General features: G+C 37.0%; 1 protein-coding gene across 13 annotated transcripts in view; it reads right to left on the bottom strand.

Annotated features, from left to right (window-relative positions):
- The window catches only part of SLC4A7 (solute carrier family 4 member 7), a 112,149-nt gene that overhangs the window by 29,518 nt on the left and 56,197 nt on the right, over positions 1-26,434 (bottom strand). For 6 of the 13 annotated variants that reach the window (XM_066350771.1, XM_066350780.1, XM_066350768.1 and 3 more), the window contains exons 7-15: positions 26,049-26,417; positions 19,902-20,017; positions 17,595-17,752; positions 16,236-16,323; positions 13,994-14,140; positions 8,704-8,810; positions 6,414-6,588; positions 2,419-2,552; positions 1,009-1,254 (exon numbers count right to left, since the gene is read on the bottom strand). In XM_066350771.1, the coding sequence (XP_066206868.1) occupies positions 1,009-1,254; positions 2,419-2,552; positions 6,414-6,588; positions 8,704-8,810; positions 13,994-14,140; positions 16,236-16,323; positions 17,595-17,752; positions 19,902-20,017; positions 26,049-26,417 (1,540 nt within the window). Of the gene's footprint in view, positions 1-1,008; positions 1,255-2,418; positions 2,553-6,413; positions 6,589-8,703; positions 8,811-13,993; positions 14,141-16,235; positions 16,324-17,594; positions 17,753-18,497; positions 18,558-19,901; positions 20,018-26,048; positions 26,418-26,434 lie in introns of all 13 variants that reach the window. The other 7 variants (XM_066350773.1, XM_066350778.1, XM_066350775.1 and 4 more) reach the window with 2 other exon arrangements.

Here is a 26,434-nt window from a genome sequence, read left to right as displayed (position 1 = left end):
CTTAAGATTCATTCTTAAAGAAATAAAATACAGCATGGATTTTCATCAGGACAAGACCAGGAAAGTCATTAAGAAATCAAAGTTTTAGTACATATCCAAAACTAACGCACCCACCTAAAAAAAATCTAGAAACACACACACAAGCAAAGAAATCTCTAAATGTGGATTGAAAGATTGTACACAAACAGGAATGTTCCCAATTAGATTATGAGCTGTTTGACACGAGGCTGGAGTCTGGACTTTGGATTCAGTCCAGGCTGTTCTTTCCCAGCTGTTTGACCCAAGGCAAATTTTAATCTCCACAAGCCTCAGTTTCTTCATACACATGAACAGTTTAGTTAGTATACTATAATTTGAATTATATGCAACATTCCTAGCAAGCGCTCACAGAACGTCAGCTGAATAAATGGTGTTCAGTTAGCCAGAAGGAAGCATCACTATAATTGGCTTGCACTAGTATCAAAACCATGCTCCAGAGAGGTCAAAGGAGCAGCCAAAACAAGACAAAAATAACATTAAAAAATTAAATAGTTTAAGAGCAAAGAAGATAACACAAAATAGACTTGGCATCGAAGTGTCACTAATATGTTCGAGCAGGTCAATGTCTTAACGGAATTTTCCTAGCCCTCCCTCCTCTATCAGAGCTGAGAGTGTACAAAGCAGGGAAGGGGAAGAAAGAGGCGAAGAGACCTCGAGGGAACGGGAAGAGCTCATGGGCAGAAAGAGGGAAGTTGTTTTCCCGTTGTTTGTTGGTAACCACATTTCTCCGTAAGTCAATCAGATGCAGAATCATATTTACAGAATAAAATTGACTTAGTTCGTTCAACTGGATGTCCATTGAGTGCTTCGGTAAAATCTCATCCATAACAATCAAGTCTAGCTGGGTTCATTTTAGCTAGATGTAGAGTGAGCATCACATTGCAAAAAAGTAATAATAAATCCATTTCTAAGGCTCAAACATCTCTGCAAAAATACATTTTAATATTAGAGAAAAACAGAAAGACTTACGAGTAGCTGGTCAGTTCATCTAAATTGTTGTGCATATTAAATGCATATATTTCTCCTAAATGAAAAAGCTTCTCCAAAGCTTCGTAGATGAATATGATGCAAATGAGAGCTGCAAACGCTTCCTCTGTAAATCGAGTAATATAACACACAAGGCTGCTTGCATCAGTTGCAACCAAAACAATGCACAAGAAAGAAGTCCACAGACCAATACTGGTTCTTAAAGACAAATAGGATAGCTGATAATCTCTGTTCAGAAAGAAAAATGTGAACATGATCAACATATACATATGGAATAGTATTTATACTTAAAATTTTCAGAACAAGCAATACAATTTACCAACATAAGATTCTTAAAAAGACAGTAAGTTACAGAATAAAGATAATGACTAAAGAAAGCTCTATGTGTTTTTCTGCTTCACCTGAACACTAGCTTCTTATGAAGAGATTTAATGGTTATAAGTTACATACATAAAAGCTTTACAGTAAAAATCTACTAGGCAATGGGTATATGAGAAACAAGGAAATCAGTTATGAGGAGTAAATGACAGATAAGCAGTCTACAGAACTGAATAGGACTCTCTCAGAAGACCTAGATGCTCTAATGTCCACACTGTAATCACAGCACTGCCCCACTGTCACTGCCACCACCGCCATCTCCTCTGCTACCAGTGTCTCCAGACAAAGTGACTTCATTTTTAAATTCAATTTCAAATGAGAAATGACTACTACAGCATTTAGAACACTTCAGGTCACTGCATTCTCTGTTAGTCTATGCAGCACGCCAGAGCAGAATGAGAATCAGCTTGTTCAGTGAAGAAATAATCAGAGGAAAAGAAGTTACAGGAATCACACATTGAATAGCATCAGGTTGCTTCAGGGTAAAATATCCAGCTGCACTTATCTCACAGAAGGAACAGCACTGGCCGTATCCAATTCCAATGCGCTGGCTATAGTACCCTGCACTGACTCCCACGCTGCCAACAAGCCTCCTGGTGGCAAGTGACAGCTCCCTCTGCCTGTGCCAGTTCCCTCTGCTGAGGGTCAGCTTGAGCTCTGAAGATCCACCTTCCTGAACTCCTTGTACAAAGCCAAGAACACCTAATGAACAACTCAGGCCAATGCTTTCTTACTCACTTGAAGTTTGCTAGCACAATGAATTTTTATTGACCCTCAAGTGATTCCTCAGCACTCAAACCCAATGATTTTATACTCAAGGTGATTAGGGTGGAGGTGATGACAGGGGCCAGAGTAGGGTCAACCACACCGTAACACAAAAATATTAAAAATACATATTCATCAGATTCTCTTTCAGCTATTAAATAAATAATGTACTTTACCTAAAGTTAAAAAGCAATGTAATATATAATTGTGCACAAATATAAACACATGTGACAGACAACTTTTACGTACCTGCAGAATTTAAATAAAATTTTTTCAAACACTAAAACTGGACCAGTACTCCCCAATATCGTTAGAGGTTGCCCAGCAAACAACGAATAGGCAATCCCAGTTAATGATGCTCCGAAAAGAGACTCTATTGCACTCTGTTTAAGGAAAAAAGAAACGAATAAAAGCAATGCATCATCAACGTATTTCTAACCTACTACAATGCATGAAATAACATCTGGAAAATAAACAAACAGTACTAATCAAGTAGTTAAAAATATAAAGCAAACACAACTTCGAGTCTCAAATTGTAAATACAGAAAATTTAAAACACATTTCAAATACATAAGAAAAACTGCTTTGTTTTTGCATATTAAAAGTGAACTTTTGCAATCGACCTCAATTCAAATCTCAATACTGTGAAAGGAAAGGAGGGAGGAGTAAATAGAAGACAGATATAGGATCCAATTCTACCTATAGATGTTTTACTTCTTAAGCCTATGGTATGTACAAAGATACATATATTATTTTTCAATATTTCTGTATGTTTGAAATAGTTTATTAAGAAAATAGAAAACATAGTGAATACTCAAATCCTGTTAGAAAAAAAGTCTCCTTCAAACAGATCAGAAATCAACATGTAATCCTACATTCTCAAATTGATTTCTAAAGAGCAATTTTCCACACATTTTAAAGAAATTAACCTGATATGATAGACTTAACCAATAGATATATATAAAAAATAATGCTTAACATAAAATAAATGGAAAAATCTCTTTATAAAACTGACAGCAATCATAAGTGAGGAACTATCTTATTATTATTAAAGTTTGGTAACAGAGGATAAAATGAAAAAATTGAGAAGAGTCAGAGACATTTTAAATCAAAGCTAGTAGCCAATTTCATACCATTACCAACATTACATTCTAACTTTAGGTTATTAGATAGTGAGGGGATTAGGCCTAGTGGTCGGCAAACTAATTAGTCAGCAGAGCCAAATATCAACAGTACAACGACTGAAATTTCTTTCAAGAGCCAAATTTTTAAAACTTAATCTATCTAGGTAGGTACATTCCTTATCGAGGTAGCGCCGTACGTGGTATTTTGTGGAAGAGCCACACTCAAGGAGCCAAAGAGCCGCAGTTTGCCGACCAGGAATAGGCCATGAGACAGAAGGGAGAGATCAGAAAAGAAAAGAATAGTAAACCATTCACAAAGACCAAGGTCAACTGGAGTGCACCATCAAGAAAGGAAAAGCCCCTCATGGGAACAGCAAGGCAAGGAGAAGGCGCTTGGGAGAAACACCCCCACCCCCAGGAACCGGGAGGCAGCACAGCATCAGGCCAACAACAGGGCTGGAAAACCAGATGTGGAGGGGAAGACTGGTTCCTGCGAGCTCTGAAGCCAGGGACACACCTAAAACCTTCTGAGCCCAACTTCTGTCGTTTTTCAATGGGGGTGATGATAGCCAGGAGAACTTAATGAAGCAGTGTTCGTGGAACATCTAGCAAGCCTAGCATCTGGCATACAGAATGCACTCAAAAGATGGTAGCAATTCTCATCATCAGCAATAAACAGCAACCTCCAAAATCAAAGTAACAAAATAATAGTATGCAATACAAGGATTACTTCACTATTAGGAGAAAAACAGGATCAAACCCACATACAAACTGGACTTTGGGCACAATGAGAAGGTGTCTGTCTATATTAATGTTAATGGTATGAGATACATTTTTCTAGCCTTTAGATGCAGTTTGCCCTAGAAGACTCTGCTAAGTCACTATAAAATCCTTAGTTAAAATAGAATATGCTTATTTACATGTGAAATGGTATCTAGAAACTGAAAGTAAAAAATTGAGAAGCAAAGCAAAGAGATGGCAAATAAAGAAGTGCTAACAGGGGCAGATGGGCACAAACTCAGTTTCGCTCCCCAAAGCTGTACTGAAAAAAACATGAAGAACTTCCTTCACCACTCCCAACCCCTTCCTGCCACATTTACCAGGTTCTTTACCCAGACCTATTTTTTTTCTAAGGTTTAAACTGTTTCTATGTTCACTCTCAAAATGAACTGGGTCTTTCCCTAAAGAAATCACAGCCCCCTACCTGCTGTCCCTACTCTCCATTCAGAAGCTTCTGTTTACCCATCAAAAGCACTACCCTTCCCTTCCCCATACATATCTCCACTGAATGGCACTGAATACTCCCTACAGTCTTTCCTCCTCAAAAACCTCTGTTTCGGTCTCTACATAAATATAACATCCTGATGCTTTGTGAGAGCACTGATTGTGCCTGTGTCTAATCTGCTGGGCCATTTTTCCTCCTCATTCTCAACCCTCTTCCAGTCCATAAATTTGAGAAACTTCCCACTTTTCTTCTCACCTTCTCTCCCTATATAAATGATCTCCCAGGTCAAGTAATTGATTTTTAGTTTCAAGCCCCACTTGAATGTGAAACACCCCCGCTCCATGCATTTCGTCCTTGCCACTACAAACTCTGAACTCCACCTATTAACATGTCTCTATTTATACCTTAAGTAAAGTTACCATAAAGCATCTGAAAACACATTTTCAAATCATTTTCCTCTGTAATACTCTTGAGTTTGCTATTTCTATTACTTCACCTCCTATATCTCTTCCTTTATCCCACTCGTGTGTGTGGCACAGTACAGTACCCCATGCCACGGCAACTGCATGATACTATCTTATCTTTTCTTCCTTAGGGTAGGGTCCTTGAGGACAGAGGACACATGCTCGTGTTACTCGTGTCTATAACCCTCCAGTGCCTAAAGCACTATCACATGCACATGATATCAAATAGCAGGTGAGAGGGGTAGGCAGTGAGTGACAGTCACAGTCCCAGAGCAAAGCACTGTTTCCACGGCGGTTACAGGTAAGATACATTTCCACAGGAATCAGCAGAGTTACATGTACAATTCGTCACAGCACATAGGCAACTTATGAAAAAATATACTTTCAATACAGTGATTACAGAATGAGGTAAAAGAATCTAAATAATTAAAAATAAAATGAGTTGAAAGGAAACTTCAATTGTCAGGTTTATCTCATGTTCGGTTCATAAAAAGATACAATTAAATAATTATCACTACTTAGCTCTGGCTGTAATTTAACCTTTTATTTGTAAAGAAATAAAATAACTATTACCCCAAGAGTAAATATAATTAAATACACTTAAGAATTACAAATCATCTCATTTAAATGCCATTAGATGTATAGAAACAAAAAAGTCTTCGAGACTTTACAAAGCATATTCATTTATGCCTCCCACGGCCCTGAATACAATTATTAACAAGAACAAAAGAAAAATATTAGAACTTTCATTTCAGTCAAGAACAAAAAACACAACTTTCATTTCAGTCATATTAAATTATGGATACAGTTTTCAGTTATACTTTCCAATAAAAAGCTTTGACTACTTTCACACAAATTTAGTACAGTAACAGCAAAATTAAAGTAAACAGCATTTCGAAAATTCATCATCTGGCCGCAATTACGTGCTCTTCTTCCAGAGTCTAGTCCGGGCCTACCCACCAGGGCTGATGAGTGACTATTACTCACGTGGCTCTAACTAATCCTACAGTGCCTCACAGGATGTGAAGTAGCTCCAGTGATCAATTCCCCCACCCACGGCCCACCCGGAATCAGTTCAAATGGTCTCCCCCCAACCAGACCGACCCTCTTCCCCACACAGACAATACAAGCCTTTTACTCAATTTATAAAACCATTCATCCGGCAAGCCAGAATAAACTTTTTTTTCTTTCTTTTCTTCTTCTTCTTCTTTTATTTTTTTATTTTTCCACCTCAACTGTGCATCTTCTCCTGTTCATATGGCTTCCCCATGTTTTCCATAGCAATGACCTTTGGGGGCAGTCTGCTCTTGGACAGGTTAACCGTGCTGTGGGTAGACTCTTCAAATACAAGTATGAATAGAGAGACAAATGCACACGGACACTTGCCTCTGAAGAGCTAAGAGCCTGGCCACTACCAATCTTTGTACTCACTATTCTGCCTTGTGTAGCTTCTCCAAGCAGCCCTCCAAAAGTGATTACAGGAGACATACAGGCACAGTATAGGAAAAGAACCGAGGCCAGGCACTGCAGACTTAATGCATCCTTGAAGTCACTCAAGAAAAAAGGTGCTTTCCTTTTGATGTCAAGTATCAAACCACCAAAAAGCCTAAATAGGTGAGATGAAACTCGTCAAACTGTACACTAGAGGATTCTAGCTATTTCAAACTAAAACTATGGGCTACATAAAACTGCTGGTGTCTAGTGTTTAGTCAACAAAAATTAATACCCTATTTAAATCACGGTATACATTACAGAAGAAACACTCATTTAATCTAGCCCACTGGTAGAGGAAGGGTAGATCTCATTAACTTAAGTGACATCAACACCCAGGCAAATGATTTTTATATGAGTAAATATAATTTCAGACACAAATGCGCAAGAAAATGTACAATAAAAATAAGTAAAGCCTAACAACCCATTCATGAAAATATACAATTCTATTTATTATCTACATTATAAATCTTAAAGGCAAGTATCAGAAATAGCAGAAAGAGAATTATAATATAAATCATAATTCCCCCAAATACCCCTTAATATAAATACAGTACGTTGTGCTTAGATGCACTCAGTAGTAAATTAAATAATTTTATTTACTTTTTAAATTAGTCCTTTAATCGTATAAATATTTCTGGTCTAGGAAAAAAGCCTAAAAACTACTTGGAGTGTACATAATTTACTTTATTTGTAATCAAACTATTGTGCACAGTAATAAGATTTTTTTAATTAGTAAGTTTAAAAATCTATATTTGCACATCAAAGCTATGTCATGTTAATGTTTTGTTTTGTTTAAAATCCGACTTTTGGATACAACTAACTTGAGAGCCTTGCACTAAAATATAAGCTCTGAGAGGGACAGACGTTTTCTTGTTTAGTTCCATTATCTCCAGTGTCTAGAACACTGCCTGGGACATTAGTAGGTACTCGATAAATACTGTGACAAATCAATAATCCAAAAAGGTTTTGTGACTCAAAAACATATACTCATTCAAATCCCTACAGTAGAAAGAAAATACACCAAAAAAATTAATTTATGCCTTCAAATGCTTTGAGTGTTTAAAGCTTTACCCTTCTAAATTTTTTTAAGTTAATATTGAAATGGATCCTAAACACATATTGTCAAGAGAAAGAAAGTAATCCTATAAACAATCTGACAGCAAGGGGAATCAACTTGCAATAAAAAATTAAAAAAAGGTGCCAATGATAGTCTAGAAAATAAAACTACATCATCAAATCAATGACTACTTAACAGCTTGTATAAGACTCAGGTAAACCACCATGAGATCAATGGGGATCTTGGTACTTCTCAGTGGCTAATCCTATCGCAATTTGAAGTTTGAGGAAATCATAACATAAGCTAATATGAGACCAGCATCTTCTATATGGGAATAATCTTATTCTCAATGATATTCAGAGATACTAATATATTAGCCAATGGATTAATTGTGAGTTGAAGCTTATTTAGTTTATAGTCAGTATTCCAGTTATTTTTCTTCCATATAGTATTTTTTAGGCATATCATTAATATCCCTAATAGTATGTCTGTATAAGATATCCCAGTTTTTTAAACATATATTTAAGATTCAACAGTGCACAAAAAGGTATCGCTACCATAACATTTCTCTATTTCTACAAAATATTTTAAGACAATGGTTACAACTGGCAATATTTCCATTTTTTATTCCAAAAATGAACTTCAACAATTTTTCTAACTAGGTTTCCAGAGATAAATACCCTGTTTTAATTATACTTGTCTAATTTTACATCATCTTATGATATAATACTCCTTTAAGAGTCTAAAGTCTAGATTCACACAAAAAAAACATTGGTTATAAATCCTTTCTGTTCCCGTAATTCTCTAATTTCATAAGAAGAATTATAAGGGACTCCACACTTTCTTCAAAAACGTTTTTGTAAATTAATATAAATTAACCTGCTATACAATTCTGCAACATTCTTAACATATGGTGCATTAACACTTTCATTTTAGATTAAAGCTTGGTATATGGATCCCAAGTATATACTAGTGAAATTATTTTTAGATACATATTAATTTTTCTTAATATCATATACCTATACAATAAGGCACACTCTTTAAAATATAAAAAAATACTGTACAAGATTAGGTCCAAATATTTGCAAAGAAAAGGAATTTTTATGCCTTTTTCATCCAATCACCCCTACTCTCCATAGATACCCACAGGGCATCAGTACTGGTACCCACCGGCCAGTCCTCTGTAGCTCCGGTCCCGCGTGACGATCGGTCTCTTTAGGAGCCTCACCCGAGCTGGGTGCAGAGCCATTGGGAAACACAGGAATCTTTCTCTTTTCCTGCATTTCATAAAAAACACACTTTCAGAATTTTGTTTTAGGAAAGCTGAAACGACATCTTCAATCAGAGGAAGCATGAGATCTTTTACTGGTTATATGTCTAAAAAGTGCTCCTACATAAGAAATGCTTCCTGCCACAAATTTCTACTTTCAATAAGCCATACTTTAGAACAGAAGCTAATATTTGTCTATTCATACATACTTTAAGTTTATGCTTAATTTGTTCTATTTTTATACTCTACTATTTTTATACTCTAAAATAAAATGTTATAAAATACATTCATACACACCCCTTTCCAAATTACTATTCAGCAACAGGAACATAAATATCTAATAAAGCTTCTCTCCACCAGAATTTTTAATAGTGCTTTTTTTTTTTAACAGACACAGAGAAGAGAGAGTCAGAGAGAGAGAGAGATAGGGGCAGACAGACAGGCATGGAGAGAGATGAGAAGTTTCAATCATCAGTTTTTCGTTGCGACATCTTAGATGTTCACTGATTAAATTCTCTTATGTGCCTTGACCATGGGGCTATAGCAGACCCAGTAACTCCTTGATCAAGCCAGCGACCTTGGGTCCATGCTGGAGAGCTTTGCTCAAACCAGATGAGCCCGCTCTCAAGCTGGCGACCTCAAGGTCTCGAACCTGGGTCCTCCGCATCCCAGTCCAACACTCTATCCACTGAGCCACCACATGGTCAGGCTTAATAATGTTTATTTTAACTACTGAACATGTATTTTACATTAAGAACAAAGTAAATGCAATTTTTTTTTACTAAAATACTTCCCTTAGGATATAAGTAGCATGAGTTGTTTGTTAAAAGCATTTCTATTAAAAAAAAAAAAAAGATCAATATCCCATTAGATGTTATTACAAATTCAAGTAGTATCCTCATGATAAAGGATCTTGTCCCCTTCACTTTAAGAGCAAAGAGTAAGCTTATAATTTATTACTTGGGCCTAAAAGAAAAGAAAAAGAGAGAAAAAAAGGAGGAGGAGGAAGAAGAGGAAGAAGAAGAGGAGGAACAAGAGGAGGAGGAGGAAGGAGTGGGGCTGAGACAGGGAAAGAGAGCAAGGGGTGGGTCACCCCAGGAGGTACTCTGGGTTCAAGACTTACACTACCTGCATTTCACAAAAAACACACTTATGTTCAATATTTATACAGCATAATGACTTATCTATAATCAAAGGATTACCATTTGAAAATATCAAAATAACTAAATTACATATTAGCCCAAAGGAGAAAGAAAACAAAATTATGAAATTCCTAGAAAACAAACATTATATTTTTAAAAATTAAAGAATAAAAATAAATGAATTAAGAATCTTACTTAGAAAATGTTAAAAATAACAACAACCACAAAAAAACTCTTCCCTGAAGGAAAGTGAAAGAAATAAAACAGCTAAAACCAGAATCTGAGTTTAAAACACTGAAATAAACTTTTAAAGCTGCCTTATTTGAAAAATATGACAAACCATTAGCTAATCATACAACAAAAAAATGTGACAAGGAGCCAACTTCACAAACTGAGGAAAATTTTATATATATATATATATGAAATATAAATATATAAATATATATATATATATATTAAGAGAGACATATATATATAAACTGTACAACCCTAAACAAATAAATTTAAAACCTTGATAAAATGGGTAATATACTAGGAAAACATAATTTCCCAAAACTGATACCAGAAAAGAGGAAAACTGGTACTATAATTTACTAAAACTGGCCCCCCCCAAAATAGAAAGTTTATAAAAACCAATTTCTACAGAATAAGTTGTTAAAAACCTATCATACAACAAAAAATTCAAGCTCAGAAAATTTTATGAAAGAATCCTTCTATTCCAAGACATTTAAAATTTTAAGAATACAGATAAAGGAAAACTTAGAATGTGTTTTTATAAAATAAGTATAATGATAATACCAAAATATAAAGACCAATAGACCAAAATATAAAGACCAAAAATCTATAGACCAATCTACGTAAGAGATGAGAACTTAAATAAAATACTAGACATAGACTGTTGACATAGTAGAGCCCAAGTTGGGTTTATTCCAACAATGCAAGAGTGCTTTGTATGAAAGAATCTATTAATATGATTTCACATTATAACTGACAAATATAATTCATATGATCATCTCCAGAGATGCAAAAACGTACTTTGACAAAATTTGGTATCTAACTACATTAAAATTCTCAATGAAATAGAAATGCTATACTTTCTGAACATGATAAGTGTATATTTTGGTCTCAACATCAGTAACTTAGTGAAAGGAACACTAGGAACACTGACTACAGTTAGAATCTAAGAAATGCTCATATAAAGTCAACTACTTAACACTATGACGTTTTAGCCAATACAATTAGACAACGGAAAACATGGGAAGTATAAGGAGTTAAAAATGACAAATAAAAATACTGCAGATGATATGACTGAAAATCTACATTCCATAAAACAATTTAAAAAGGTAGCAGGATAAAAAAAAGATACATATAGTAACAAGTAACTTTCACATGCATAAAAGTAACAAACAGACAATATAATGGAACAAAGACCTCATTTACAATAAAAATAAAGATAAAATACTAATGAATACACTCACCAAGAAGCTTGTAAAGCGTAGATAAGGAGAACTTTATAATGTTCCTTAAGGAAACAAAAACTGACTTGACATAGGAAACCAACTGGGGAAAGAGACCGTGTTCTCGAACAGGTTCAGTGTTATAAAGATGTCAAGTTTGCCTCAGTTCATTCAGAAATTTAACTGCCAACACAAGTTTTTTTTAAAACTCAGGGTTTCTTTTTCTTCTGTAAATAGGAAGCTGATTTTAAAGCTTACATAGAAAAATATGCAAATATAGCCAAGAATATTTAAGGGAAAAAACAAGAGTGAGAGAAATCAAGAATGAGTCTAGGGGCCCTGGCCGGTTGGCTCAGTGGTAGAGCATTAGCCCCACGTGTGAATGTCCCAGGTTCAATTCCCAGTCAGGGCACACAGGATAAACAACAATCTTCTTCTCCACCCATCCCCCTCTCCTTCTCTCTCTTTCTCTTCTCCTCCTACAGCCATGGCTCTATTGGTTCAAGTGCATAGGCCCTGGGTGCTGAGGATGGCTCTGTGGCACCTCTGCCTCAGGTGCTAAAAATAGTTTGGTTATGAGCATGGCCCCAGATGGGGATTGATGGTGGATCCTGGTCGAGTTGCATGCAGGAGTCTATCTCTCTATCTCCCCTCCTCTCACTTGGAAGAGAAAAAGAAAAAAAATGAGTCTAGGCTATGGGCAAGTAGCCCAGTTGGTTAGAGCATCAGCCCTACACACTGAAGTTGCAGGTACAATCCCCAGTAAGGGCACATACAAGAATCAATCAGTGATGGCATGAATAAGTAGAAAAACAAACCGATGTTTCTATCTCTCTTTCTCTTTCTGCCTCTCCTCCTGCTTCTCTCTAAAACTCAATTTAATAAAATTAAGAATGAATCTAACCTTCCAGATATTAAACCAAAAAGTTTCCAAAAGTAAAGTGTGATACCAATGAATAGGTACACCAATGGTAAAGAAATTCCACAAAAATATCTGAATGCCGGCCCTGGCCAGTTGGCTCAGTGGTAGAGCGTCGGCATGGCGTGTGGGGGACCCAGGTTTGATTCCCGGCCAGGGCACATAGGAGAAGCGCCCATTTGCTTCTCCACCACCCCCCTCCTTCCTCTCTGTCTCTCTCTTCCCCTCCCGCAGCCAAGGCTCCATTGGAGCAAAGATGGCCCGGGCACTGGGGATGGCTCCTTGGCCTCTGCCCCAGGCGCTAGAGTGGCTCTGGTCTCGGCAGAGCGACGCCCCGGAGGGGCAGAGCATCGCCCCCTGGTGGGCAGAGCATCGCCCCTGGTGGGCGTGCAGGGTGGATCCCGGTCGGGCGCATGCAGGAGTCTGTCTGACTGTCTCTCCCCGTTTCCAGCTTCAGAAAAATACAAAAAAAAAAAAAAAAAATTTCTGAATGCCAATGGAAATTTAAGTAAGGAAGGCAATATCACCAATCAATGGGAGTATTAAAAAAAAGTTATTAATTTTTCAATAAATTGGGATAGCCAAGACAGCAATTTAGAAAAAAGATAAAGTTGTATACATACTCCACTTAATATATTGTGATGAACTGCAAAGGATCCAAAAACAATTTAAATGTTAAAAGGAAAAAAAAAGGTGGTGGAGGGCAATGAACAAATACATTCAGATAGTCAACCTCACTAATTACAAAAATGCAAAGTAAAATCACATTAAAATACCTGAAATAGTAAGATAAATATATCCATCAGACTCACAAATATCTAAGTTTGACAACATACTGTGTTGGTGATGCTGTAGGGACATAGGGACTTTCATGCATCATTGTGAGGGTCCACATAGGTCACCCAATAAGAAGAGATTCTGCTAACTATCTAGTAAAATGATAAATTCCCGTAGGGACATAGGGACTTTCATGCATCATTGTGAGGGTCCAAACAGGTCACCCAATAAGAAGAGATTCTGCTAATTATCTAGTAAAATGATAAATTCCCGTAGGGACATAGGGACTTTCATGCATCATTGTGAGGGTCCAAATAGTTCCCCCAATAAGAAGAGATTCTGCTAACTATCTAGTAAAATGATAAATTCCCCTGTAAGCCAGCAATCCTTTTTCTGAAAATGTGTCCTACAGCTTTACCTGCACAAGACTAATATGGCACAGGAATACGAAGAGCTGGTTTGTAAAAGCAAAACCGAAAACAACGGAGCCCAGGAATAAGATACACAATGATAGAGCCAATAAATGGGACACAAAAAAAACTGTGAGAAAGGACTAAGGAATATTCCTATGATTTCCTATGATAAGATCTCCAAGATGTGTTGTTATATTAAAAAAAAGGAAAGGTGAAGAACAGTATGTACAGTATGTTAACTTGTGGTAAGAAAGAGGAGGAAATAAGACTATATGTTCAAACTTCTCTGAACTGGATTAAAAAAAAAGATAAACAAACAACTTATAACAAATGGTGACCCACAGAAGGTGGGTCGAGGGGCAGGAATGTAAAGGGGACGCTGGGGTGCAATTTCTCTGAGGGCTATATATAGTTTTGATTTTTTAAAAACATATATTCAAATGTTCTTTTAACATAACCTGAAGAACTGTGTGGAGTCTTACCTGAGAAGGAACGCTCTTTGGCGGCTCTATGCGTATAGAAGGATCCCACTCTCCTGGAGGGAGGACAGTCACTTGATCTAAAAACTCATCAATTCCAGATAAGAGGTCATTTCTGTCTTTTGCTTTATAAGCTACATCATGGAAAATCTAAAAGAAATAAAAAACAAACACTGAGTAAAAGAATTTTAAAACTGAGACAAAATTCTACACATAGTAAATCCACTTCAGATATCATAAATAAATCTACAATAAAGATAGTTACCTAACTTCTTATCCCAAGCATGTCTCACCCTACCCTGGGTAACAACTATAAAAAATAACCCGCTCTTAGAATTATCTGATGAATTAACAGTAACACTCAAATAGCTAAAGAGAATAGTATGTGTTCAGACAACACAATTTTTTTTAATTTTTATCTTTAATTTATAGTGTTGACATGGTTTCTAGTGTCCTGCTCAACATATCAAGACAAAACAATTTTTAAAAAGAGAATTTTTCATGGGAAATACTCCATACGTAATTCATTACCAAATAAAGCAATACTGCAGCATGTCTTTCTACTTCTGTGATATTTTTTATGTCATTTATCCTAAGCCAATAATCATGGATATACATTAAATAAACACTGAAATCTCATCACTTATCTTTACTGGGTGCCTACCATTTGCCAGGCACAAATCTACGCACTTGGACAGTACAATGGACACAGATAATGCAAAGTCCCTGTGCTCTAGGACGCAGGGGGAAAGACAGTGAAACAAGTTAATTACATAACTACATAACTGCAGGTAAAAATAAATGTTCTGATAAAAATAAAGCAGAGTAAGGGGAGACCTTAAAGGAGGTTAACGCTATACGAGAAATCCGAATGACATGAAAGACAACCCCAGGCAGAGAGTGGAGATGGTGGGAGAGAACTCAGGTGATGGGAAGAGGGGTCGGAAATGCCCGGAGGCAGAAGGGCACAGGACGCCTCTGAGGAACGAAAAGGAAGCGAATGGGGCCAGAGCGGATGGGGGACAGTATCAGAGTCAAGAAGTGTGCAGAGGCTCAATCAGGCATAGCTGATTAAGTCATTGATGAAGAATTTAAGTGTAAACATAAATACGTAACAAGATATCACTGACACATGGATCAAGAAAATTATATATATGCCTGACCAATGGTGGCACGGTGGATAGAGCAAAGACCTGGGACGCTGAGGTCCCAGGTTTGAAACCCCGAGATGGCTGGCTCAAGCACAGGCTTGCCAGCTTGAGCAAGGGGTCACTGACTTGGCTGGAGCCCCCCAATCAAGGCACATATGAAAAGCAATCAATGAACCACTGAAGTGACGCAATTATGAGTTGAAGCTTCTCATCTTTCTCCCTTCCTGTCTGTCTCTCTCTCTCGCTGAAAAATAAAAACAATTTAAATGATATATTCAAATCTGCATGTAACTGGTAGAGGAAAATATTGTTAGAGAAAGATTCAGAAACCCCACTTCAATCACTAAAGAGAAGAAGAGAGTGTAACCAGAGAAATGGCAGTGGAGATGGTAGATTATATGTAAAACACATTAAAGTGGTAAAATCAATAGACTCTGGTGACTAATTGTTTGACATAGGCTAGAAAAAGAAGGTCAGACTTAGACACCTGGGGCTTCAGATACCTTAGGGACACATGGCAGAGATGTCTGGGGCCTGACTATAAAGCTCCCTCCCAAAGAGAAAGAAAAGTCCTGATCAATATCGGTCACCGTCAAAGGTGAAGCTTCCAAATGGAAGAGCCATTACAGAGGAAAAAAGAGGGAAAGGGAAAAAGACAAAAGTCCTGACGAAACCCAGAGGAAATAATATCCTAAAATCCAAGATGAAGAAAATTTCTAGAAGGTGATCAATAATTTCTAATGTGGGGGAGAAAAAAAGAAAACATCAAAGAATACCCACTAACCCAGGGAAAGTCTTGAAGACCACAACAAAGGCAAAACATTTGAAGCGTGAGTATGAGATCCACCTGAATCCTATCTAATTTTATTAACCAATGTCACCCCAATAAACTGAATAAAAAGAGAGTGAATGTGAGATAAAATAGTTCAGACAGCAAGGACTTTTTAAGCTTCACTATAAAAGAGAACTATAATTTAATATATATTATACACTTCATCATCAGTATCCAAAAGGACTTGAAATTCCACTTCAAAGGGATTTTAGACATTATAAGATTCTTCATCAGTGCCCACTTCAAAGGGTATGTTAATTACCTCATCCGTCATGAGAGTGGCTATTGATCTTCCAATTTCATGGTACTGTGGTGCCTTGCCTGCTGGACCCAGTAACAGAAACAAAAACCTAAGAAAACAGTAAAATACTTAGATTTAAACATGTACATAAACCTCGGCAATCATTAAAAACAAAAATCAGGGAAGTAAACACAAAAATAACAGTCTACTTTATCACCCTCCCACACCAATCACTGAAAAGAAGCTGGCAACTCTACTCAGACTGAAGCAATTACAAAACTAAGAAAGGCTTTCATAATTAAATTCCTACTAATTATTACTTCCTATGTTCCTCAGGCTAAGACAGTAATTAAGGGAACTTAGTGATTCACATTAAAAGTTCCCATCTTCTACATCCCTTTGAATTTGAGTAAACGATTTTTTCTGGTCTGTTGGACAAAAATAATAAATTAGTGAATACCAATCCCACTGAAGTACTTAAGAGTAAGGTTTGCCTAATAAAACAGTTAAAGGGTATACACATAAAAAAATGCACAATCCCTTAAAATATAATGTGGATAAAGACTCTAACTGGAAAGAAAAAGAATTTTTATCTACAACTTCAAATTTATCAACAAACCTCATATTATTTTACATTTATTTATTTATAGTGACTAGATAAAAAGTATTTGACTTCTTACTTAACTGTATCCTTATTAATGACAATAAACATTAATATTTATACTTATCCAAATTGGAAGTATTCATCTCCCTGGTTTGAGAATTTAAATCTGAATCTATGGAATTATTTTTCTCATTTACTTACTACACCATTAATGCACCATTAATGCATGGTGAAAATAGGCATGTAGATTTCAAACAAGTTGCAATTAATTCTTCAGAATTACCATTATAAAAATAATTTTTAAATATTTTAAAATTATTCCCATTTAGGATTAAGTTGAAACAGTCAAACAGCTAAAGAACTGATTAATCACTCCTCATAACACAACTTGCTAATTATTCTTATGGATATTGCCCCTATTTTAATTTTTACTCAGAATGTATTTTGAACAGAAGATTTTGGTCAGGTCAGAACAAACATTTTGCCTAATTCAGAGACATCACATTTAATCAATTATGAGGTATTATTGTCCTTGTTTTACAAATGAAGCTTAGACAATCTTGAGTCAGGTCTGACCCTCCACAGAAGCGGCAGAGCAAGGATTCAACTCCATTTTCTCCGACTCCAGTGCCTGCCCAGAACAGACATCTAAAATGATGAAGTTTTCTAAAGCAAAGCTCCTGAGATATCAAACTTCTTAGAAAGGTATCGACGGGATTATTTGTAAAAGGACGCGATTATATTATGTGGGCACATTTGTAAAGCTGCCGCTTCACCTGGTGGGAACAGGGACCTCGGTCAACCCTGACAGGAGAACCGCAGGGGCCAGTCGCACAAACGCAATGATAGGTCTTTCCAAAAAGGCCACTTCTCCCACCAGGACATTGGATGCCTCGGCTCCCGAAGGGATTTTTCTCATGAAATTCATGTCAACCTATTGACAAATAAATAATAATTTAAAATAAAATTTGCATGGTATTTATAAGAGACTATGTTAGAGGGAAACAGGAAAGAAAAGATGCTTTTAAGACTAGTATTTGCTAATCAAAACTGTTTCTAATGCATGTATAAATGCCAAAATTCTCACAAATACAAAGGATGGAGTAGACAAATACAAAAAAGCAAGCAAATTCCATCTATGAAACACCACTCCCAACTCTTTTAGTTGTCATAATCTTTACTATAGTATTTCAAGAAATCTAAATTACCAAGCATAGAAACTAGAGAAAATTTTCAATGAATATAGCACTATTCATTAAAAACTATTAAGGACAAAAATATAGTTCACAAACTAACAATGGCTCATGAAATTATACACAGGGCTAAAAAATATTCATTTCGTGATAATCTATTGTATAATCTTAAAAAGAAGTCATGTCCCTTTGTATTTTTTATAAGTCCTTTTTATTTTAAAGAACTCTGGGCATTCCCCAGTGTTGTCATTAAGTGGAAGAAATGTTTTTATTTTTATTTAAAACTGAGATAAATAGCCATTACTGGTATAAACATATGGTAGTGTCATATAATCAAATTTGGTTGTCTGTGTATAATTACAAAGAAGAGGTTACAAACATGATATCAAAGCATGGGAACTTCATCATTTATATGCAGTTTCACACAAGTCACTAAACAACCACTTACAGGGCTATCTATTAAAAAAAAAAACAACCAGCACTTACGGCGGGTCTCTTGAGTCCCACACCCAGTGTGCCACAACTACAGTGCCAGGAGGCAGACTCCTGCCCAACAGGAGACAGGGAGGTGTACACAACGATAGTCCAAATAAAAAAAAGTAAAACTGTGACAGAGGAACAAAAATCAACGGCATCTGCCATGTCTAGAGGAGATCTATAATGTAAATTATATTAATTTATTCATTTATCAAGAATAAATGGCAATTCAGTTCCTGAACACTTCTTTCATCTGAAATATGCGAGCACCAGTAAAAATATAACTGAGTTAGCACAGAAGTAACAGTGCAATAGCTTTTTGTTCAATTAGTGTTCCACGCGCAAGGCTTTTTATCATGGTAGAGCACGCAACAGCAAGGTTACATTAAATCATCATTTAAACTGCTTTTCTACAAAATGTCATCTATACTTTGCATCACAAAAGACTGAAGAGAAAGAAATAAATCTTACTTGGAGTAATCACATTTAATTTAATATCTGACATTGGATACCAAAATATTAAAATGCTGAAAGTATCCTGTAGCAAATTAATAGCATTAAATGAAAACGGCCACATAGAATCAATTATGAAGAAGCAGTACTCATAAAGTATGTCTTATATTCAACTGTAATTTGAACTTGTAGGTTTTTGCCCTTTTGTTGAAAAAAGTTTTCTTTTTACATTTCTCCTGAATACTCATCTATTGGCCCTGGCTGGGTGGCTCAGTGGATAAAGAATTGACCCAGAGCACCAACGGTCATGGGTTCAACTCCCAATCAGGCTAAGTACAAGAAGCAATCAATGAGTGCACAACTAAATGGAACAAAGTAGAACAAGTTGATGCTTCCTTTCTTTTTCTCTTTCTCTCTCTCTTTCAAAACAACAAAATTTTTTTTTTAATATTTACCAAAAAAAAAAAAAAAAATCAGAGCTGAGATAGGTGAGTTATTTTTAAATCCATGCCCTTACCTACCCAGGAGGAAACACATAAAGCAGTACTTCTGGGATCGCATTACAGCCGGGAAAAGGCTGAACTCACTACTATTTCTGTAACATTGTTCCCAGAATCAATCTTTCTAGTGGTGGTAGCTCCAGAACAAAGGACTCTAATTCAAAAGGTACTGATGTTTCATGATATCTATCTATGGGGAGGTACAGATGAGAAATATGCCATATTATTTACATGTTCTTTTGTCAAAATTTCTAAAACTAGTAAGATATGTTATATTCAAGTGCTCTGAGATTGTTACCTTTCTCACAATTTCTGACCTTCCCCTATTACAAGCATCGCAGCAGCTTTGTAAGCAGAAGTCTATTAAAAAATTACTACAATCAATGTTACTAAAGGTACATGACTAGCAATTTTCTTGGTAAGCATGATTTAGAAAATGAATAGTTAACGACAGAATTACCTTGCTGAAGTCAACAGTACTGTTTTCTCTGCTGCCTCCACTTCCATTACCTTTAACTTCTCCACTTTTACTACTGTCCAAGTTTCCAGGTGCAGACTGTGGGGAGGCCAAAACACCTGTATTTAAGAATAAGCAAATTCCAAATGAGTAAGAAGAAAATTCACACTGTAACCTAACTCTGCTCGTATCCTGAAAGTGGTGGTTTACTATAAGCAAATGTGCAAGGTCAAAAAAAAAAAAAAAGTGCCAGTGTTAGTACCAAACCAGAAAGACGAGAATAACATTTTAAGCAATAGTAAAGCTACTCATTTTAACATTTTAAATAATATCACTGGAATTTACAAAAATGGTGGCCTTTGCAAAAAGAAACAACGTGAGTAGGTGCAGAATCACAGAAGAGGGGAGATCTGAGTCCATTTACCACTACAAAGGCTTAGACACAACACTGCCAATATGTCTAACGTGCATGTGAGCTGCAAAGGTTAATGATGCCTATCGACACTTCGCATGCTTGCGTCAATAAAAATACAAATTTTCTGATGAGTCCTAAATGTAACTCGGAAGATTTCAAAACAACATCAATACATGTAGGGTAAATTTACCATAATGTTTCATAATCATAATAGTTTGCTCAGGAATTTCATTTGTTAGGTAACATGTATGTGCTGCCTACTACCCTTATTTCTAAAAATATACACCTTCCCAATATAATAGCAATGTTTTCAATAATATAAATACCTAAAGGATTTTTTCATTGAACAGATCTGTGTTGAAAGTAAGCGCTTTCTGCCACTCTGTAAGCAGTGTGACTTTAAGTACCTCACACAACCTCTACAATCCAAACTCATAAACTATGTCTGGATTAGAAGTGATGGCTGTATGTTTAGTAACATTCACTTGTTGGGATGACAAATGATATATGTTCCAGCATTAGTAGACTCATTTCAAGTGACACAGCAGCAACACTGCACAACAAAATAACCTAACAGCGCAATGTAGCATGTGACCAATTACTACCACTATTTTGCAAAAGGTTCAAATCTCAAAATTTTTCAAGTACACCATAGATTTCTACCATTAAAAGTACTTCACTTTGCCTGACCAGGCGGTGGCACAGTGGATAGAGCACTGGACTGGGATGTGGAAGGACCCAGTTTCGAGACCCCCAAGGTCGCCAGCTTGAGCGCGGGCTCATCTGGATTGAGCAAAAAGCTCACCAGCTTTGACCCAGGGTCGCTGGCTCCAGCAAGGGGTTACTCAGTCTGCTGAAGGCCCGTGGTCAAGGCACATATGAGAAAGCAATCAATGAACAACTAAGGAGCCGCAACGCACAAGGAAAAACTAATGATTTGATGCTTCTCATCTTTCCGTTCCTGTCTGTCTATCCCTCTCTCTGACTCTGTCTCTGTAAAAAAAAAAAAAAAAAAAAAAAAGTACTTCATTTTTTCAAAACTCTAACAATATCTAGTTCAAGAATATAGAGCACTAAGTATCACAGGAGAAAAGGCACCAGACTGAATTACAACAGGCTCTACAATTCACACGGCAATCTAGCGACCCACAGAAACTCAAATTGTTTGTGGTTATACCCTATAAACCTTATGGTTAACATTGGTAATTAAATTCCAGAATTTTAAGCACATAAATTAAATGTACCTAAGGCAGTTTTCCTTTTTCTAGAATATAAATACTGCTAACTAATAACCTATGTCATTCGAGTTTCTTGTTTAAGTTCAATGAGAGAAGACCTTTGTGATAGCCACTTCTCTATTAAATACCTAAACTAGAATGTCACTGTAGCCCCAAAGTCTCAGTATAAAAAAGCATATCTAATCTATTTAGACACATGCTCATTTCCTGAAGTGTTAAAGAATTCTGAAATAAAATATTTCCTAAAACTTAACTCATTTTTCAGCATTTCAGCCTTAGCACCGGAAGTTATTAACATTCCTCTTCTTTGACCTTTGTCCCTAAACTTCCAGAAGAGTCAATTCCTTTATTAGAATACATGCCCAAGGAAAGGGGGGTTAGGGTGAGTGGGAAAGGAATAGCTAACTAGTATCTTCAGTGGCTTCCGACTCACATACAAGAAGATAACGAATACCATTAAGGTCCTGGCAGCAAGTGCAACAGAGCATCAATACCTGTATACTTATAACTGCTAAAAATATTCAATCTGTAGACGTATAATCCAAGAATATATCATATATGCACAGTTTCCCCGAATACTCCCAGCAAACAGATTTTGTAGAGAAGAGTGAAATGAGAAGGTTATGGGGGAAAGTCAGGATAAAGTAGGAACTGGAAGAAGAAATGATGTGGAACTAGCTACTGTCAAAGCTGGAAGATCCGACCTGAAGTCATTTAGCTAATCTGGTCACCCTGAACCAGTTAAAACTGCCATGCCAGGTTATGTGCTCCTTTCCTACCATTACCTTCCCTATGTAGCCCATCTTGATCTCATCTCAGCTAAGCTAAAGCTGTTTTCTTCTCTTCCTTTTTTTTTTTTTTTTTTTTTTTTTTTTTTTTTTTTAGAGGAGGGAAGGCAGAGAGACAGACTCCCACATGCACCCTGATAGGAATCCACCCAGTAAGCCCACTAGGGGGCAATGCTCTGCCCATCTGGGGCCTTTGCTCCATTGCTCAGCAATCAAGTGCTTCGTAATGCCTGAGGGGGAGGCCATGGAGCCATCCTCAGCGCCCAAGGCCAACTCACTCCAATTAAGCCATGGCTGCAGAAGAGAAGAAAAAGAGAGAGAGAGAGAGACAGAGAGAGAGAGAGAGAGAAGCAAGAAGGGGAAGGATGCAGAAGAGATGGGCACCTCTCCCATGTGCCCTGAACAGGAATTGAACCCAAGACATCCACACGCTGAAGTGACCCTCTACCACTGAGCCAACTGGCCAGGGCCTAAAGCTGTTTTCCCAACCAGTAAAGGAAGTCCTCCTGCTCCTCCAATAAATTCCTAGTGCTCAGAATTAAATGAGTAAGTACCCAAAGTTAAAACTATCATTAGCATTGATAACTCTGAAGGAAAATCTTTGCTTTAAAAAAAAAATAGCCTGACCAGGTGGTGGCGCAGTGTATAGAGCGTCGGACTGGGATGTGGAAGACCCAGGTTTGAGACCCCGAGGTCGCAAGCTTGAGCGCGGTCTCATCTGGTTTGAGCAAAGCTCACCAGCTAGGACCCAAGGTCACTGGCTCGAGCAAGGGGTTACTCAGTCTGCTGAAGGCCCACGGTCAAGGCAATATAGAAAGCAATCAATGAATAACTAAGGCAGAGGTCGAGAACTTATGGCTCATAAGCCAGATGTGGCTCTTTTGATGGCTGCAACTGGCTTGCAGACAAATCTTTAATAAAAAAATAATGTTAAAAATATAAAACATTATCATGTATTACAAACCATTTCCTACCACTCATGTTCATAGTTGTGAGTGGCTGGAGCCAATCACAGCTGTCCTCCAGGACAACACCAAATTTTTATTGGATAATGCGTAACATACACGGGTCGTTGTATGGCTCTCATGGAATTACATTTTAAGATATGTGGTGTTCATGGCTCTCTCAGCCAAAAAGGTTCCTGACCCCTGAACTAAGGTGTCGCAACAAGAAACTGATGATTGATGCTTCTCATCTCTCTCCGTTCCTGTCTGTCTGTCCCTATCTATCCTTCTCTCTGACTCTCTCTCTCTCTCTCTGTAAAAAAAAAATAAAAATAAACAATAAAATAAATAAATGTATGTGTATATACAAAATCAACCATGAGATTCAAAAATCATACTAGAGAAAAAGAAATCAAAGTTGTAAGAGTTTTCTGTCACTGAAAGTTTGAAAGTAGAAGCAGCTGGAGATATGGTTCACAATCTGGGAAGATTTCTGTCCCCCAAGAGACATCTGGCAATGCCCAGAGGCATTTTTGGTTGTTGCAGCTGGGAAGTGTTGAGGGCAGCCAGTGAGAAAAGGCCAGGGATGCTGCGAACCATCCTCAGTGCACAGCACAGGCCCCTACAGCTAAGGAAGGTCCGCCCAAATGTGGACAGTGCCAAGCTTGAGAAACACTGAGTTAAAATAGCGATCTCAACCTCTTCCATCTCATGGCACACATAAACTAATTACTAAAATTCTGCAGCACACCAAAAAAATTATTTTTGCTGATCTGACAATAAAAATTGGTATAATTTCAGTTTACAAAATAATAATAATAATAGTCATTACCTACCCTTCTTGCTCAAAAGTGACTTTTTAAAAAATCAAGTACCTATACTTGTATATAAGGATTTCTGGTACAAGAATTAACCAATCAGATGCTACTGCATTAAGCAATATGACCAATAAGATGCACTTCTGTTATATGAACTATATATTTATGGTTCTACACAGAGCATTCATGTCTGACTGGTGGTGGTGCTGTGGACAGAGCATCGAACGGGGATGCTCAGGTCCCAGGTTTGAAACCCTAAGGTCACCAGCTTGAGCACAAGGTCACCAGTCCGAGCACAGGATCACCGAGATGATCCCAAGGTCGCTGGCTTGAGTCCAAAGTTTCTGGCTTGAGCAAGAGGTCACTGGCTCAGCTTGAGCTCCCCCACCCCCACCCCAGTCAAGGCACATATGAACAAGGCATTAATGAACAACTAAAGTGATACAACCATGAGTTGATGCATCTCAACTCCCTTCCTCTCTCTCTCTCTCTCTCTCTCTCTCTCTGGGAAATAAACAAAACAGAGCATTCACCCCAGACATATTATTGGTCTTGGCTGTTGTCATTCTTTTTTTTTTTTTTTTTTTTTTACAATCTATAGGAAAAGAGGTCAGTGTCCCTGACTAAATAGTCAGGTATTGCAGAATTTAAAAAAATTCTTGGGCACACTGGTTAAAAATCACTGTGTTAGTAGTTGCAAATATGTGCTAGAAATGAGTTTACCTCTTTTTACATATAAATTATCCTCCAAAAACACAACTAATGGGAAATACCACTTCAGTATGTTTGGAGATAGCCAATAAAGAGAGTAAGAAGCCGGCCATATTTTGCAGGAGCACAAAGATTTTTGGTCAGAGGACGTAGGCTCTCACTCACTAGTTTGTATGATCCAGAGAAATCATTTAACCTTTCTGAGTCTGAATTTCTCAAAATGGTGTAGCCACCTAACTTACACAAATTTTTATACCAGTTGAATAGGCTAATTTAACAACTATCAACTACCACTGAAGAGTTAGATATTATGGGTATTATAGAGAAATGTGATAATATTATATGATTAAAAACACTAGTTAGTATTCAGATATATCACATCGATGCATGACTGTCAGTAAAATAGCCACTAAAGAATATTTCTTTAACTGAATTGGATATAAGTACAAATACACACATAATTAATATAAAAGACAAAATTTTCACAATATATAACCCTTAAATAAGTTACAAAACTTTTATCCACTAAGGAATAATTTTACTAATTCACATACAAATATATACTCTAGCCACAACTATAGGAACTCTGGTCTTGAAAAGTTCAAGGTAAATTGGGATTAAAGATAGATAACACATTAATCAAGTTAAGGAGAACTAAAATTTATTCCAAAATATAATACTAATCTTGAAATAATAATGATTCCAGGCAGTCTTTAGGGAACCTCAATCTTCTCAGAAACAAAATGAGAAAATGAACATTCAATCTTATTACTGTTAGGAAGGTAAACTTAATGCATTCTTTGGACAAAAGCATCAAAAAGTAGATAAAAGGCGTCTCACCTCATTAAAATTTATGTACAATGTGTTCATTCACCTTATGAATGCACAAGAAAAGCCACCATTTCCTAAAAATCATGGCAAATTAAAAGATTACCTATAGAAACATCTATGTTTGCCTGAACAATGCAAATACCTTGACCTGAAATAGCTCAGTGACAATTTCTGAAAGGCCCTAAATTATGTATAGCCTTCTTTTAGTCTCTTTGTAACTTAAAATCTTTCTGTTCTTTTCTGTAACATATTATAATATAAAGGGGGAAAGAAAACCATGCAGAAGTCAAAATAAATCGTAAGCATCATCTACAAATGCTGCTTAAGCTCGGTGCTACGAGGCATTCCAAGTGCAAGTGAGCCAGAGGCAGAGAGCACCACACAGGGAGGATTTTGAATAGTTGCCTGGAGTTATGTCAACATTTTCCTCCTCCTTTTGCTCCTGGCCTTCCGGCGCTTCTAAGTCTTCCTCTGGCGGATGAATGACTACTGTGGGAATAGCATCACTGGCAGGGGAGACCAGGAGTTCTGGGACCTGAGGCTGACTCTGCTGGGAACTTCTGGAGGTCAGGCGGCTGATGCTAGGGCTAGAAGGAGGGCTGTTTGGCGGGGTGGGCACTGGGGTTGTACACCTCGAGCCTGCGGGGGTTCCAGCTCTTGAAGAAGGAAGAAGATGACTGAGAAGAAGAGACAAAGGTGATTCTCCTCTCAATGAAAGGTTTGAGGCAGACAGACCTGTTCGCAAAGAGTGGCGGGAGGCGGAAAGGCCTTCCCCTGAGATAAAACAAATA

This window comes from Saccopteryx leptura, chromosome 10, assembly GCF_036850995.1.
Source record: "Saccopteryx leptura isolate mSacLep1 chromosome 10, mSacLep1_pri_phased_curated, whole genome shotgun sequence".
Classification (NCBI taxonomy): Eukaryota; Metazoa; Chordata; class Mammalia; order Chiroptera; family Emballonuridae; genus Saccopteryx; species Saccopteryx leptura.
Note: the sequence above shows the minus strand (reverse complement) of the source record. Positions and strands in the feature narration are given on the sequence as shown.